Genomic DNA, 16,678 nt, shown 5'->3' on the forward strand with positions numbered 1-16,678 from the left:
TCGTAACAGTGAGGTTTCGTAAAGCAAACGTTCAAAAAGCGGGGGACACCTGTACCTCTACAATACTATAACACTGTATTAATTCCTAACAGCTGAGGGAGGAATTAATCTGCTGTGTTATTTTGATTGATTGCAAATGAACAAAATCAGCAGACACCTACTGCAGATAACCGACTGCCTTCATACAATGTTTTAGACCAGTAGTCCCCAACCTCCGGGCCGCGGACCGATACCGATCCGCGAAGTATGCATTAGTGCAGCAGTGGCCAGGACGCACCTAGCACATTTTTAAGAAAGAAGTCGAAATAATCAAGCTAATTAATTTGGTGCCGCCTGGCATGTAAATGTCGGCCCAGATCATAGGCGATTGCCGATTGCGTCGCCACTGATCTGGGCGATATTTACATGCCCAGCGACATCTAATTAATTAGCTTATTTATTTTGGCTTTTTTCTTAAAGATGTGCTGAGTGCGTCCCGGCTACCGCTGCACCCCTGCATGCTTCACGGATCGGTATCGGTCTGCAGTCCGAAGGCTGGGACCACTGTTTTAGATGATTGCATCCTCCAAATCTTCACTTCCATTGTGCATTCAAGATATCTTCAAATTCTTCATAAGTCCTAACTTGAAGAAGTGAAATTGTTTCATTTTCATTCCTGGCCATTTCTGGCATCTCCAAGCCCAAATGCTTGAAACCACAGTGAGCAAAACAGTTCTAAATCGTCTTATTGCTTATTTCTCACCAACTATCAAAAATCACTGCTTTTTGAACACACACACACAACTGATGATGTTTTAAAACTGTTCACTCTAATCATGGTGTAGTGTCTAATGGCCACATAAGTGCACATGACTGACACGCGTTAGAAACAGCTGAGCAAACAGCCTCCTGCCCAATTAAACGGCATACTGTCCTAAATAAAGAAAGGAAATCCCGGCTAGATTCATGATTTCATTTTTTTTCCTTAAAGAGTTCTCCCAAATAAACAGCTGCCCCGATTAACCAATGGCCCAATTAACTGGAATTCACTGTATATTCACTGAGAATGATGAAATATTTCTTTAAATGTCTCCCTCTGACATTTTACCATCAAGATTATACAGTGAAATGCATTGCTTGTGTCATACTTTTGATTTAAAAGTTGCCAATCTACCCTTGTTATGTAAACCTTACTACCTACAGTACTGTGCAAAAGTCTTAGATACATGTAAAAAAGATTCTGTAAAGTGGTTGCTTTCAAAAATAATGAAAAGTTTCCAAATATCAAAAAAATTTACTATAGAGCAGTAAACAGCAAAAAAACCAAATCAAATCAATATTTGGTGTGAACGTCTTTGCCTTTAAAAATGCATCAATTCTGTCATACAATTTATTAAAAAAATCAGCTGGCAGTTTGTTCCAAGCATCTTGAAGAACTTGCCACAGTTCTTCTGCAGACTTTGGCTGACTTGCTTGCTTCTGTCTCTCCAGGTAATCCCCAAAAGCCTTGATGATGTTGAGATCAGGGCTCTGTGGAGGCCACACCATCTGTTGTAGAACTCCTTGTTCTTCTTTTCACTGAAGATAGTTCTTTATGACCTTGGCAGTGTGTTTGGGGTCATTGTCCTGCTGCAGAATGAAGTTGGGACCGATCAGATATCTCCCTGATGGTATTGTGAGATTAGATTAGATTATGAGAACACTCAGTCATCGTTTATTGTCATTTAGAAATGCATGTATGCATTAAGAAATGATACAATATTCCTCCAGAGTGATATCACAGAAAAACAGGACAAACCAAAGACTAACACTGACATAACCACATAATTATAACATATAGTTACAGCAGTGCAAAACAATACCATAATTTGAATGGGCACGGTAAAAAAAAGTCTCAAAGTCCCGAGTCAATTGACTCCCAAGTCCCCGACAGCAGGCAGCAAAGGGAGAAACTCCCTGCCATAAGCCTCCAGGCGCCGACAACTGCCGATGCGTTGGAAGCACCTGACCATAGCCGACACTGAGTCCGTCCATCCGAAAACTTCAAGCCTCCGACCAGCCCCTCCGATACAGCCTCCCGAGCGCCCTCGACTTCGCCCAGCCGCTGAAACAAGCAAAGCCGAGGATTTGGGGCCTTTTCCTCCGGAGATTCCGGACCACACAGTAACAGAGGCAGCTTGAAACACCTTGTGTCATGGTGCGATAGATGAGAATCTGCCCGTGTTTCTCAGCATTGAGGATCCCATTAATTCAGACCAGGTCACCGACTCTATATGCAGAAACGCAGCCCCAAACCTGCAGGGAACCTTCGCTGTGTTTCACTGTTGGCTGCAGATACTCATCCATGTAGCACTCTTCAGCTCTTCTACAGACAAACTGCCTCCTATTTGAGCCAAAAATTTCATATTGAAGCACTGGTCCAGAGCACTTGCTGTCAATGTTCAGCACCCCAGTCCTTGTGTTTTTGTGGGGTAGCTGAAACCCTTGGCTTTGTTTCCACTTCAGAGGAATGGCTTCTTCCAGTTTAGAAGGGACATCAGTTTGATGTATCTCTCATCTACCTTGCTCAGTTTCTGTGGCTGACCACTGTGTTCTGGTCCTCAACCTTACCCATTTCTCTTGTGGTTCTTCAGAAGAGCTTGGACAGTACATCTTGAAACTCCAGTCTGCCCTGAAATTTCTGCTTGGGAGAGATCTTGCTGATGCAGGATGACCACCTTGTGTCTTGTTGCTATGCTCACTCTTGCCTTGGTGTAAGAATTGATGATTTGAAGGTTAAACTGTCACATCTGCCAGACCTTCACCTTTTAGTTTGGTAGCCTTTTGCCCAATTTGATTCCTTCTACACCCATTTCTGTTTCAGTTAGTCAGTTTAGTTCATTCAACTCATCATATCATTGATCATTAGCATCTTGTTTGTTATCTTTGTTTAACCATGCACTGGTCCATATACCTACAAAGTCATCAAGTTTTTATTTGAAAAGTGATCTATTATTTGATATGGCACTTCAATGAAATACAAAAAATTCTCTAACATTTAACATTTTGGAAAATGAATGTTTGGAAATCTAAAATTTGCTCAATTCTACTGATAATAATGCAGAAGACAATAAAACCATGTAAAACAAAACTTATAAAAGATCTAGGGTCTGTAAGACTTTTGCACAGTACTGTATGCCTTTAAGACTCTAAACTTGTTCCAAATTATAACTCTGAAATTGAGATTCCTTTAATACAAGATTATTAATTTTGTCCCATTGACAGGACCAGATCTAAACTACCCTATCCCCGGTTGTTCCAAGAAATGGTTGGCGGAAACCATTTAAAATGCATTCCATGAATTCATCCTCAAGACCACCTTTATTGATTTCATTTCCCTAGTCTATGTGAAGGTTAAATTCACCAATTATTGAATTACCTTTTTTTTTTGAAAAAGACCTTTTATTCCTGATTGTTACCCTGCTCATAATACAAGTACTAATAGCTAGCCTATCAATTACTCGCATTAGTGTTTTCTGCCCCTTGCTATTTCTTATTTTCACCCAAGTGGTTTCTACTCCCCAAGCTATCAAGTCAGGAAGCTTGCTCATTACTGTCATCTTTTGTTATCAAAGCTACCCCTGCTCCTCCTATTCCATTCTGCCAACTTTTTCAAAACGTTACTTTCAGTTACCCAACCTTGATCACCTTGCAACTACGTGATGAGATTGAACCCATCCATTTGTACATGTGCTAATTCATATCGTGTTAATTCTGATTTATTTTAGCCCAGTTTGACCTTATTTACAATGAAACCATTACCATAATGCACACTAGCAATTCGTTTCACAATCTGGGTGTAATTCCCCATTTCACTAAACTGCATCATTCTCTAACATTCTAAAGTTACTCCCATCTGAAATCAGTATATTCCCAGATCAATCCATTCACCCCACCCACTCTTATTTGTAGCCTTAGTCATTCATTTTGCCAGAGTACTGGTCCCAGTTCATATCAAGTGAAGCTTGACCCAAGAGAACAGCATGCTCTTTCCTCAGTACTGGTCGAAACAGCCCATGAAGCAAAACTCTTCCCTGAACCATTTTCTGAGTCATTTTCAACCCTCCAATTTGTTGGCTCTCAAGGCAATTTACATGCAACTTTAGTGATAATCCACCTTTTATTACCCTTCTTTTACATTTCATCTTCAGTAATATTTCAGTAATACCCTTCAGTAATATTTCATCTGCAGAAACTCTTCTTAGTACTGCACAGCAAAACAGCTTGCCAATACACTTGGGTACCCCAGTAGGACCATCCCTGGTTGAACACAAACAGAAAGCAGTGGTTGCAAGATGGGATGAAGAAATGTAAAGAATTTGGATTAAATCCATTTTCAAGGAAAAAAGCAAGCATATTTACCCCATTCTAATAAAAGCCACAGCATTAACAGCAACATTTCAAATACCTAGGATGCATACTGGGTCAAACTTTCTAGCATAGATTATGTTGGGGGGGGGGGGAGAGAGAGAAGAGAGAGAGCGAGAGACACAGTTAAGCAGAACACTGAAGCTGTAGCACAGAAACATTACCTCAATATGTCTCCATCAACAAGAATGCGCTTGTATCTCTCTTGATGGCGAACTGCGCGTACTTCTCTTATTTCCCTTATTCTTCTCCTCCAATTTAGGAACCTGTAGTGCAAGTTGAAGTCGTCCATTTCCTGTGACTACTGATCCTACAGACGAAAGAAATATTCAGGGTCAATTTCAAACTGCAGTCTTTCAGATCTCACTCAGCTGCCTTAAGCTGGAGCTCAAACCCGGGCCATGTTCCAAACAAGCCTGAGCCAAATTACTGGCAGGGAAGTTGACATTTGGATTTTGAATTCAACCTCGGTTGAAGGGAGCTTCATTGATGTGGCAGATCATTTAATTGGATGTGTTCGTCAATTTAGTGGTTTATATATCCCTTGACTGATATTATTGCATCTCAACCCTCTATAGACAAGAAACAGTTATCAATCTGGGCAGCTGAATTACAGATAAGAATATTTAACTATTGAGTAGAAAATGTTAACATCTCCAAGCATGATATACAAATATTGTTAACTAATATGTAATGTAAAAACAGGAGAGGTTCTAAAACTGAATCTTACACAGACACCATTTTACAAAAAAAAATCCAGCAAGGCACGGATGTGAAAACATATTACTCACTGATATCCCAATGACAAAGCTGACTTTAATTCAGCTTAAACTTCCTCTCAACCACAAGCAGCAACGGGATAAACCTACAAAACAACTCAGAATTCTCAACACAACTGGCACTCTTTGGAGGACAGAAGTGTGTACATTCAAGTCTATCCCCTCCCGTCAGCAGATATATCTGGTCTGTTCTTCTGTCCCCATTGACCACTCCCCACCTTGAGTACTTAATGAGTGCCTACTGTAAGACAGTTCAAAAACATTGGGAATGTGTACAGCTTACCTACTCCTACTCATACTACACTAATACTGATACAGAGCACAAAGTCCCAAAAAGTGCAATCCCAGCAATACTGTGATTTGCTCATTCCATATCCCAGTATTCTTTCACTTTCTTTTCGAAGTGCTGATGTAATGTCACTTTAAATGACACTTCAGTCCCTGTACCAGTATCCCTCAGGGCATACAATATTCAGAGCTAAGTGATCACACAACCAGCAGATGAGATCAAAATAAAAACAGAATCACTAGAAACACAAGTCAGGGAGCAAATCCACAAAGAGAAAGAGTTAACCTTTCAGGTTCAGGACCCTTCGTCAGAACTGGGAAAGGAAGAAAAGCTAACTAGTTTTCAGAGAAAGTGGGGGAGAGATGGGTAGAACAAAGGGAAAATCTCTGATATTTTTGCTTTTGGCAAGACCAAAAAGATGAAGGGAGCAATTAAGAAGAGTAGCTTTAACAAGCACATTTTACTTTGTGCAATGTTCATTCATTATGTGCTGTGTGATATGATGTAGACGATCATGGTCCTTACATGACCATGATTGTTTCTGGCAAATGTTTCAACAGAAGTGGTTTGCCATTGCCTTCTTTTGGGCAGTGTCTTTACAAGATGGGTGACCCAGCCATTATCAATACTCTGAAGAGTTTGTTTGCCTGGTGCCAGTGGTCACATAACCAGGACTTGTGATGTCACCAACTGCTCACACAACCCATGGCTTCATGTGATCCTGATCGGGTGGGGAGGCTAAGCAGGTCTACACCTTGCCCAAGGGTGACCTACAGGTTAGCAGAGGGAAGGAGCACCTTACACCCCCTTTGGTAGAGACGCATCTCCACCCCGCCACTCACTGTGCAATGTATTGCTAATAAAAAGGCTAAGGGACACACCTATCAGGCCAAACTATGCAAAAGGAGAGAGAAAAATATAGCCAAAATGAGGACAGGTATAAATGGCCAGTTCTGAAGCACACTGTATCAACGAGCATGTTATCCAAATTTGATACAGTCCAAAAAGCTGCAACATGCCCAGACAGTAGATGGAGCATAGTTCCTCAATCTTGCGTTGAGCTACAGCGTAACAGTGTAGAAGGCCAAAGATATTTGCATGGGTGAGAGATGAAGGATTAAAGTAGTGTGTACCCAGAAACTCAGGTTCACTCCTACAGACTGACCACATGTCCTCTGCAAAGTGATCATCCAGTCTGTGTCTGGTTTCTCCAATGTAGAGGAGACCACACTGTGAACACAGAATGCAGTGCACTAAATTGGAAGCAGCACAGGCAACTCACTGCTTTATCTGAAAGGACTATGTGTGTCCCTGGATGGTGGGAAGGGGAGAGATGAAAAGACACATGTTGCATCTCTGCCAGTTACGTGGGAAAGTGCCACTACATGGAGAGCGGCCAATAAGGACAGAAGAGCCGACCACAAAGGTCCGCTGACAGGAAGGGGAGGGCATTTGGCATTGGAATCTTGTTGGAGCTGGCAGAAATTCCAAAGGATGATCTGTTGAGTGTGGAGGGTGTTTGGATGGAAGGGCCAGGCAACTTTGTTCTTATGGCCAAATTTGTTCCTGATCCCAGGAATGAAAAGGTTTTATGGCTCTGGGCCTGTACTTGCTGGAGTTTAGAAGAATGAAGGGAAATCTCATTGAAACCTATTGAATATTAAAAAGCTTAGATCGGGGTTCCCAACCGTTTTTATGCCATGGACCCCTACTATTAATCAAGGGGTCCGTGAACACCAGGTTGGGAACCCCTAGCCTAAATAATGAACATTGAGAGGATGTTTCCTATAGTGGGGGAGCGTAGGACCAGAGGGCACAGAATAGAATCATGTCCCTTTGGAACAGAAATGAGGAGGAATTTCTTTAGTCAGAAGGTGGTGAATCTGTGCAATTCATTGCCAACAGACAGCTGTGGAGGCCAAGTCTTTGGGTATATTTAAAGCGGTGGTTAATATGTTTCTGATTAGTAAGAGCATCAAAGATACAGGGAAAAGGCAGGAGAATAGGGTTGAGCGGGATAATAAATCAGCCATGATCGAATGGCAAAGCAAACTCAATTGGTCAAATGGCTTAATTCTGCTCCAATGTCTTATAGTATTGCTATGTCCAGGACGAGAGAGTGAGACCAGAGTTGCAAGAAACAGATCATCTTGAAGATCTGCAGTCCTATCACATCTAGTCATGAAAGGCTTTGGACTATTAAATGGCCAACAGGAAGTGGTGATTACAAGAACATCTTCAAAATGGCTGGGCCAGCAAGTAAACACTAGAGACAAGGTTGGAGTACTCACAATAATTTTCAGCCAGAAGTACTGAATGGACAATCCATTTTAGCTCCCTCCTGAGATCCCACCACAGAAGCCAGCCAATTCTATTCTACTCCACAATATCCAGAAATAGTAGAGAATATTAGGTGGAGCAAAGGCTGACACCAGGCAACATCCCTATTTAGTACTTGTGCTCCAGGATTAGCTGAATCTCCAGCTAAACTGTTCCAGTATACTGACATCTGCCAATGATGTAGAAAATTGCCCAGGCTCGTTCAGTTCACAAAAGCTAATCTAACAACATGTGTATTCTCAATCATCAGCAAATTGATAAACGGTATCACAAGCATATCACTAATAACCTGCTCACCAATGCATAGTTTGGGAGTCAGTGAAAATATATGGGCCCAGACCTTACCAAAGGCCTCCTTAAATAGTCACAGTGATTGCCCTTGATACTAAAGTAGCATTTGACTAAGTTTACCATCAAGGCAGCTAGGTAAAGTTGAAGTCAATAGGCAAAGAGAAAACATGCCTTTCACTAGAGTCACAACTTGCACAAAGGAAGATGGTTGTGACTGTTAAGAGGTCAACCACAGGGTATCATTGGAGGAGTTCGTCAGATTCCAAGACCCAACCATCATCAGCTGATTCATTAATGACCTTAATTCTCCTGGGAGGGGGGAGAAGATAGCAGCAGGAAGACAGCACGCACGGCCACTTCAGTGATGAGTATCTGTTATCTGTCAAGTAGGGGACCGTGCACAATTCTGATTTGATGGAGACAGACGTGAGAGCACAGCGGAACATCTGGAAAACTTCTGAAATGCCTGCTTCGCTGCCGCTGCTACCATGTGGTAACCGGAATCTCCGGAGCAGAAGGCTCCGAAATCCTCGGCTTTGCATGTTTCAGCAGCCGGGGCGAGGTTGAAGGCGCTCGGCAGAGGATGGCGCTCGGGAGGCTGTATCGGAGAGGCTGGTCGGAAGCTCGGAGTTTTCGGATGGATGGACTCAGTGATGGCTGCTTCCAAGGTATCAGCAGGTTGACGGTGCCTGGAGGTTTATGGCAGGGAGTTTCTCCCTTTTGCCACCTGCTATCGGGGACTCGGGAGTTTGAGACTTTTTTTTGAACTGCGCCCATGGTCTGTTCTTTATCAAATTATGGTATTGCTTTGCACTGCTGTAACTATATGTTATAATTATGTGGTTCTGTCAGTGTTAGTCTTTGGTCTGTCTTGTTTTCTGTGATATCACTCCGGATAAACATTGTATCATTTCTAAATGACAATAAAAGAGGACTGAGTGTTCTCATAATCTAAGAATTCCAAATTCAAGAGCAGAAGTGGGGTTGTTCTCTTACAATGTTCAATTCTATTCACAATCTTACAGCAAGTGAAGCAGCACATGATTGCACTAAAACTTAGACAACACTCAGACACGAACTGATAAGGGACATGTGCCAGGCAATGACAAATTCCAAAAGAGAGAGCCTAATCACCTATCTCTGACGTAGGATGGCACTAACATTGTCTAGTCCTCAACCATCAATATCCTGAGTGGGGAGGGGGTGTCAACATTGACTAGAAACTCAACCACACCAAACTTATAATTCCCATAGCTACAAGTGCAGGACAGAGACTGGGACTCCAGTTCTCTCCCCCCTCCCTCCCCCCACCAAAAGGCTGTTAGACTAATTGGTTCCTTTTGAATGCAAATATTACAGTTTCTGCACAATTTTCATTTTTAAGAAACTTATAACTATAGAGTCTTTGTTCAGTAGCTGTTTTAATCTTCTTTGATGTCACAGCCTTGTCTTAATAACCACCCCCTGGCAAGAGACAACCTTTTAGGTGAAACAATAAACTAAGGACCGTTTTCCACCAATGTCTTTACCATACTGGTCAATGAATGAAACAGAGCAGGAGTCTATTCAACTCGTTATGTCTGTGTCAGCTGTTTGGTTTATCCCTCAAACAAGCTTTCAAACATTTCTTTTAATTCACTACTGATCACAACTTGGTGGCTGCATCTCCCCAATTATACTTCTGGCTGAGAAGTGCAAAACCAGAGCTCACAGTCTGAAAATAAGGAGCTTGTCATTTAAGACAAACAAGGAGAAATTTCTTCACTCAGAGGTGGTGAATCTTTAGGAATTCTCTATCCAGGGAGGGCTGTTCAAGCTTTATCATTGTGTTCATTCAAAACAGATCAACAGATTTCTAGACATTAAGGGATATGAGAATAGTACAGGGAAATTCACGCTGAGGTAGACAAATCAGCCACAATACTAATGAATGGCACAGCAGGCCTAAGGGGACATACAGTCCACTCTAATGTTCTCATCAACAGTAACAAAAGTACTTAATCAACAGCAAACAGTTGGAGTCTAGGACCATAGGGCATAGCCTCAGAATACAAGGACATCCTTTAGCAGAAATAAGGAGGAATTTTTTTTAGCCAGAAGCTGGTGAATCTCTGGAATTCAATGCTGCGGCAGGCAAGTCATTGGGTGTATTAAAAGTGGAATTTGATAGGTTCTTGATTAGTAAACGCATCAAAGATTACAGAAGAAAGCAGGAGAATGGGGTTGAGAAGGAAAATAAATCACCCATGATCAAATGGTGGAACAGACTCAATGGGTCAAATGCCCCAATTCTGCTCCTATATCAAATGGTCTAAAATATTTACAGATGCTTCAAGTCATGAAAGATGCTATAATTCTAATCCTTATAATTTTCTATATTCTTGTTTTTATTTCAGATCACAGATCTGGTTTTATTACATGCCTCCCATTACGGTTTCAGTTTAACCCTTAAACATCAATTCACAGCCAATCAAAATATATATTGTTGTCTCTCTTCACATCCTGTATTTGAAGATTCCCAACTACCACAGACATGGAAGTGCATTCAATTAAATAGATGAAGGGAGATGCGACAATCACCAGTCAGGTGGTTCTCAGCAACAGCAAAGATGATGCAGTGTGAGAGCAACAAGCTTTCCCACGATGGCAAGTGGTCCATTTGCTGCAAGGAGGTTGGAGCATACTCTACTTCCTGCTCACCTATGGGTCATAGCTTGTGCCCCTCTGGTGATTCTTCACATTGACTATATCAGCCTTGACCAGGTTTCCCCAGATTGAGTGATCTGGGCAGGATGCTTCTAATTTTCCAAGGGAATGCTGAATTTTTAATGACCTTGGTCATTTTGTTAGAGCTTTCGCCTTCCTCATCATCATGGGCTGTTCTTCAGTTGATCAGAGCACAGGCTTTGGCAGATCACCTTAATGCATGTAGTCCATTGTCCCAGTCTGATTATGTCTAGCATGGTCTATAGATTTTAGTCCAGTTTTCCCAAGGATTTCACCATTAGCTTTGAGTGACTCCAAGAATATTTCTAAGGAGGAAACAGTTCAAACTATTCAATTACCACTTCTGCTTGGAGTACATGACAGAGCTCTCATAGCAACAAATAAAGATACTGAGGAACATTGTAGAAAATGCTGGAGGAACTCAGCAGGTCAGGCAGCATCTATGCAGTGGAATAAACAGCCAGTGTTTCAGCTTGAGGACCTTCAGTACAACTGGAAGGGAAGGGAGAAGAATCCAGAAAAAGGAAGTTGGGGAGGGGAAGAAATGCAAGCTGGCAGGTGATAGGTGAGACCAGCTGATAGGGAAGGCGAGTGAGTGGATGGGTGGGGGGGAAGAAGAGATGAAGCAAGAAGCTGAGAGGTGATGTGGAAGAGGTAAAGGTCGAAGGAGGAATCTGATAGGACATTGGATCATATGGGAAAAAGGCAAGGAGAGGCACCAGAGGGAAATGATGGGCAAGCGAGAAGAGAAACAGTAAGATGGAAGCCAGACTGGGGAATAGAAAAAGGGGGAGGGGGGAGGACACAGCACTGATAAGCCTGTGTTCAGCATCAGTAGGTTGCTGCTCCTCACATACAAATTAAGCTTGCCAACATTGACAGATATAAGTTTTTTTCTATTTTCACATCTAGTTGTCCATCACACCTAAATGAGTTGGTAAGACAAATTTAAGTAACAGTAGTGATCCACATTGCCTCATCCTTCATAACTGATGTAGGTTTCTGGTAAAGGAGTAGTACTTTTGACACTCCAACTACTTTCTTGATACTAATTACTATGCCAAAGTTGGTTCATGCAATACAGAACTTGAACATCACAATCTGTAATTCATTAAGAGACTTTAGAGGCGAATGCAGCATAACCCATGAAAAGCCGATGCCAGCTAGTGAACTGGCTAACATGCCTTTTTCTCTGAAAGGCATGTGGCATTGAACAAGCTGCCATCTGTCCTCAAACCAATTAGTACATCAAAATGATTGTTTTTTTTAAAAAAAACTTCAGAAGAGTGAAGAAGCCAAAGTTGGCAGGCACTGAATCCGAACGTTGTTTCACATTAGTGTCAGCTTAACTCAGATGATATCCAGTCCAGATGTAGGGCTTCAACCCAAAACAGCGACTATCCATTTCCCTCTGCAGATGTAGTCAGATTTGCTGAGTTCCTTCAGCGGTTTATTTTTTAAATCAAGGTTCTAACATTTAGTCTTGTGTTTCAGATGATTGCTTATTCTCACATTGGATGATTGCCTTCAACTTCTTTAACAAGGTAAGCACTTGTTGTCAAGCTAATATTCAACAGGATTTTGGAGATGCCATTTCTGCTCACCATGTTAAAAAGCCTTCTGTGGTCAACCAACAAATGCTACATCTAGAGGTAGCTGGTGTTCATGTTTTTTTCCCATCAGTCAGAATATGAAGGACATATCACTTGTGAAATATCCAGCCCTCAAGCCACACCTGCTATCAGGCGAGACCTTTTCAGCAAAAACAAGTTTTCAGTTGCGTGCTTGTAAATACCATGTTGACAATACTGAGCAACGATCCCTCTGCATTTGTTGCAGTCAGCTCTGCACCCTTTATCTTTATACATGGTGCATAATCATTATGAAAGTGATCATTGCGTCATTGATGTTAGCGCAGAAGGTCCCTACCTGGGGTCCACAGCCCCCTTAATGGTATTGGTCCACGGCATAAAACGGTTCACAACCCCTGTACTAGTGGGAGCTCTCAACATTGAAGGAGTTTATACTTCACAAGTATTTAGTTGCCTGTTAAGGCTTTCCGGAGTATTCAGAGAACATTAAAGGTGCTGAAAGTACAAATCTTTGTTTGCTTTTTAACCCTAGAAATAATTTTAAAAACTATTTCGAAGTTACAGAATGGCACACCAAGTACTCACAGTACAGCAAACAACCCTTTAAATAAACTGTCTGCTTAAAAATTGGGAAAATATTCCAAGTCATAGTGACATAAATGCAAATGAAATCACAAGGAAAAGTCAAGCAATTTCCCTCTGCACTGAGGTAATCTAACTTAGAGCACTTTTAATGAGGGGACATGCCTTGAATATAAACTTCCGAGTAACCCTATTGCCTTATTTTAACAATTTACCAAGATTGAAAAATGAACTCATATTGAGAGATATATTGGCAACAGATCACATAGTTTTCTGTCCATGAGGTCAACTATCTTTGACTGTACACACAATCCCAATTCTCACTGCCATCTGTGCAAACCACACATAACCTCACTGCTAGCCAGTGCCAATGAATTATACACTTTGTCTATCTAACCAAACAAATGTAATACCACTAGCCAGTGCTGCTCGAGGAGGTCACACAAGGATAAACTCCTGAGTTGTTGAAGCACCTGAACACCACACTAAACTTCCTGAACAATCTTAAGTAACGGGATTAGTACTTCAAACTATCCTTTTCAGTAGTATTCATTTATTCACAATCAAAAGATTTTGCATTTGCATAGCACCTTCATTCATCCTTAGGGTGGCCAAAATACTTCAGAATCAATGGATTCATTAGAATTTGACAGCTAATTTAGCTAGGTCAAATGAATGGAGTTGGCCAAGCATGAATGTCAGGCAAGAATTCCCTATTCTTTTGCACCAACCCCCATGGGATTTTCTACACAAACCCATAAGACATAGGAGCAGAAGGAGGCTATTCAGCCCATCGAGTCTGCTCTGCCATTCCATGACTGATTTATTATCCCTTTCAATCCCATTCTCCTACCCTCTCCCTGTAACATCTGACACCCTTACTAATCGAGAACCTTTCAACATACATTTTAAACCACTTTCAAATCTCTTACTAGCTCTTCCTTCAGTTAGTCCTGACGAAGGGTCTCAACCCGAAACATCAACTGTACCTCTTCCTAGAGGTGTTGCCTGGCCTGCTGCATTCACCAGCAACTTTGATGTGTGTTGCTTCATATTTCACTGTATCTGCAGAATTCCTCGTGTTTACGTTTTTAAATATACCCAATGACTTGGCCTCTACAGCCATCTGTGGCAATGAATTCCACAGATTCACCATCCACTGGCTAAAGAAATTCCTTCTCATCTCTGTCCTAAAAGGACGTCCTTGTATCATGAGGCTGTGCCCTCTCATCCTAGGCTCCTCCACTACAGGAAATACCATCTCTATGTCCACTCTATTTAGGCCTTTCAATATTCAATAGGTTTCAACAAGTTCCCCCCTTATTCTTCTAAACTCCTGTGAGTACAGACCCAGAGCCATCAAATGCTCTTCATGCATTATCCCTTTCATTCCCATAATCATTCGCGTGAACCTCCACCGGACCCTCTCCAATGCCAGCACATCTCTGCTTGGATAAGGGACCCAAAACTGCTCACAATACTACATATGCGGTCTGACAAATGCCTTATAAAAGCAAGGATGTAATGCTGAGGCTTTATATTCTAGTCCTCTCAAAATGAACACTAGCATTGCATTGATCTTCCTTACCACCAACTCACCCGCAAGTTAACCTTTAAGGAATCCTGCATGAGGATTCCCAAGTCCCTTTGCACCTCTGATTTCTGAATTTGCTCCCCAATTGGAAAACAGTCAATGTCTTTATTCCTTCTACCAAAGTGCATGACCATACACTGTATTCCATCTGCCATTTTCCTAATCTAAATCCTTCTGCAGACTCTCCGCTTCTTTAACACTATATGCCTCTTCACCTGACTTAGTACTGTCTGCAAACTTTGACACAAAGCCATCAATTCCATATTACTGACATATAATGTGAAAAGCAGTCCCAAAACCCCCCTGCAGAAAACCATTAGTCACCAGCATCAACCAGGAAAGGCCCGCTTTTTGAAATCTTGAAATCTCTGGAACAGACAAAACCATGGTTAAAGAACATTAAAAATAGAAGTAGGCTATTCAGCCCTCTCATGCCTGCTCCAGCATTCAGTAATATCATGACTGATCTTCTATCCCAGCAACACTTTCTTGCAATTTATTGATATCCATTGATTCCCTTAAGATCTACAAAAACAATGCATCTCCAGTATCCGAGCTTCTACAAGCCTCTAAACTAGTAAATTCCAAAGATTCACAGATGTCGTGAAGAAACTCTGAGTGAAGGAATTTGTTATCTGTCCCGAATAGCTGGCCATTTATTCTGAGACTGTGATCTCAGGTTCAAGACACCCCACCCAAACGAGGCATCATCCCCATATTTCCTCTGTAAAGTCTGGAAGAATTTTGTACGTTTCAACATGATTGCCTCTCATTCTTCTCAAGCCAAAAACATACAGGCCCAACCTGCTTCAATTCTTCTTACAGGGGACGATCTCATCCTGCACTCTAGGAATGTTGCCCATTCTCCAGCACAAGGAAGGCCACTAGAGCTGCACACAACATTCCATTCCAATTTCACCAGGGCTCTATATAATTGGAACAAGATGATGTTGACATACTGCATCAACTATCATATCTCCACTAATACAGCACTTCTTCAGGACTGAGTATCAAGCTATAAGCAGGGCATCAGCTTAACCTTCTGACTTACAACATGTGTGCCACAAGTTAATTCAAGCTGGCATTATAAGCATCAAGTTAAAAATACTTTCTTCCAATCCACAGGAAAGCTGACTAGCCATTCTTAGTGCAACTGCCTGGGGCATTTTCAGGCTCAAGTCAATTATCTCAAAATATTAATCTATCAACAAAACTGATTTGTCAGCAGCAACTGCTGCAATGCTTTATTGATCCAACTGTTTCAAAATCAGAGAAGCCACATCAGGATGCAGTGCTGGGAGAGGAGGGAACTCAACTGTCAGCTGAATGAGCCCAAGGTGGTTATAATGAGACCTGCTGGTCCAGCTCAGTTTATGTTGCATCTTAACTGCGGTACTCTAACTGACCTGGAAACACTTAATGAGTGTAAAGTGAGTGTAAGAGAGAACAGTCAAGTTTAAGTAATAAGAAGGTTCTGGGGTAGGGTTAAGTATTTCACGAACAGAGCGATCCTCGTTTTAATAAGGCACAGTAATCTTCTCCCCCTAACCAGAGAACTATTCTTCTGCTTTACCATGGCCTGTCACAAGTTCAGAAGTGGTTGCAATGAAATGCGGCGCGCCATTAGTCTTTGCTGCCATGCCTGGAAACCGGTTTTACACTTTGAAGTTCATCCCCACCCGCCTATGCATATTGTCCAATTGCCCTCACTGAAAACGTGAAGCGGTTCATCACGCACAGGTTCCCCATTCAGACAACAAACACCCTACCTGGGCTTTCTGTGTAAACTCCCTTATAGCAGCCGGCAAAGACTCCCTTTCTAACCCCAGTAACTATATGACGCACCTCTAGCAAAAACTTCACAGGGAAGCGGAAACTCAGCACAAAGCTTTTGATTGGCACTGCCTTCAGCCAAACAGAGTTAGCAGAGTGAAGTAAGTGACAGCAGACGGAACAATCAGGCGAGTCGGTAGGAGGAGAGCTCAGCACGCACCGGTCCAGCCTCGGAGTCGAGTGGTCTGCGTCCGTGTATTTCTACGTCACAGCTTCACGCTCTGAGTCCGGGAGGCGTGTGTCATAATCGGCTTCGTGGTGACAG

At 42.0% G+C, this 16,678-nt stretch overlaps 1 protein-coding gene across 2 annotated transcripts in view; it reads right to left on the minus strand.

Annotated features, from left to right (window-relative positions):
• Positions 1-16,438, minus strand: part of spryd3 (SPRY domain containing 3) — a 236,507-nt gene extending 220,069 nt beyond the window's left edge. For both annotated transcript variants that reach the window (XM_072248836.1, XM_072248835.1), the window contains exons 1-2: positions 16,350-16,438; positions 4,551-4,696 (exon numbers count right to left, since the gene is read on the minus strand). In XM_072248836.1, the coding sequence (XP_072104937.1) occupies positions 4,551-4,678 (128 nt within the window). In that variant the 5' untranslated portion in view covers positions 4,679-4,696; positions 16,350-16,438. The remainder of the gene's footprint in view (positions 1-4,550; positions 4,697-16,349) is intronic.
• Positions 16,439-16,678: the final 240 nt, after the last annotated feature.

The sequence above is a fragment of the Mobula birostris genome, chromosome X, assembly GCF_030028105.1.
Source record: "Mobula birostris isolate sMobBir1 chromosome X, sMobBir1.hap1, whole genome shotgun sequence".
Classification (NCBI taxonomy): domain Eukaryota; kingdom Metazoa; phylum Chordata; class Chondrichthyes; order Myliobatiformes; family Myliobatidae; genus Mobula; species Mobula birostris.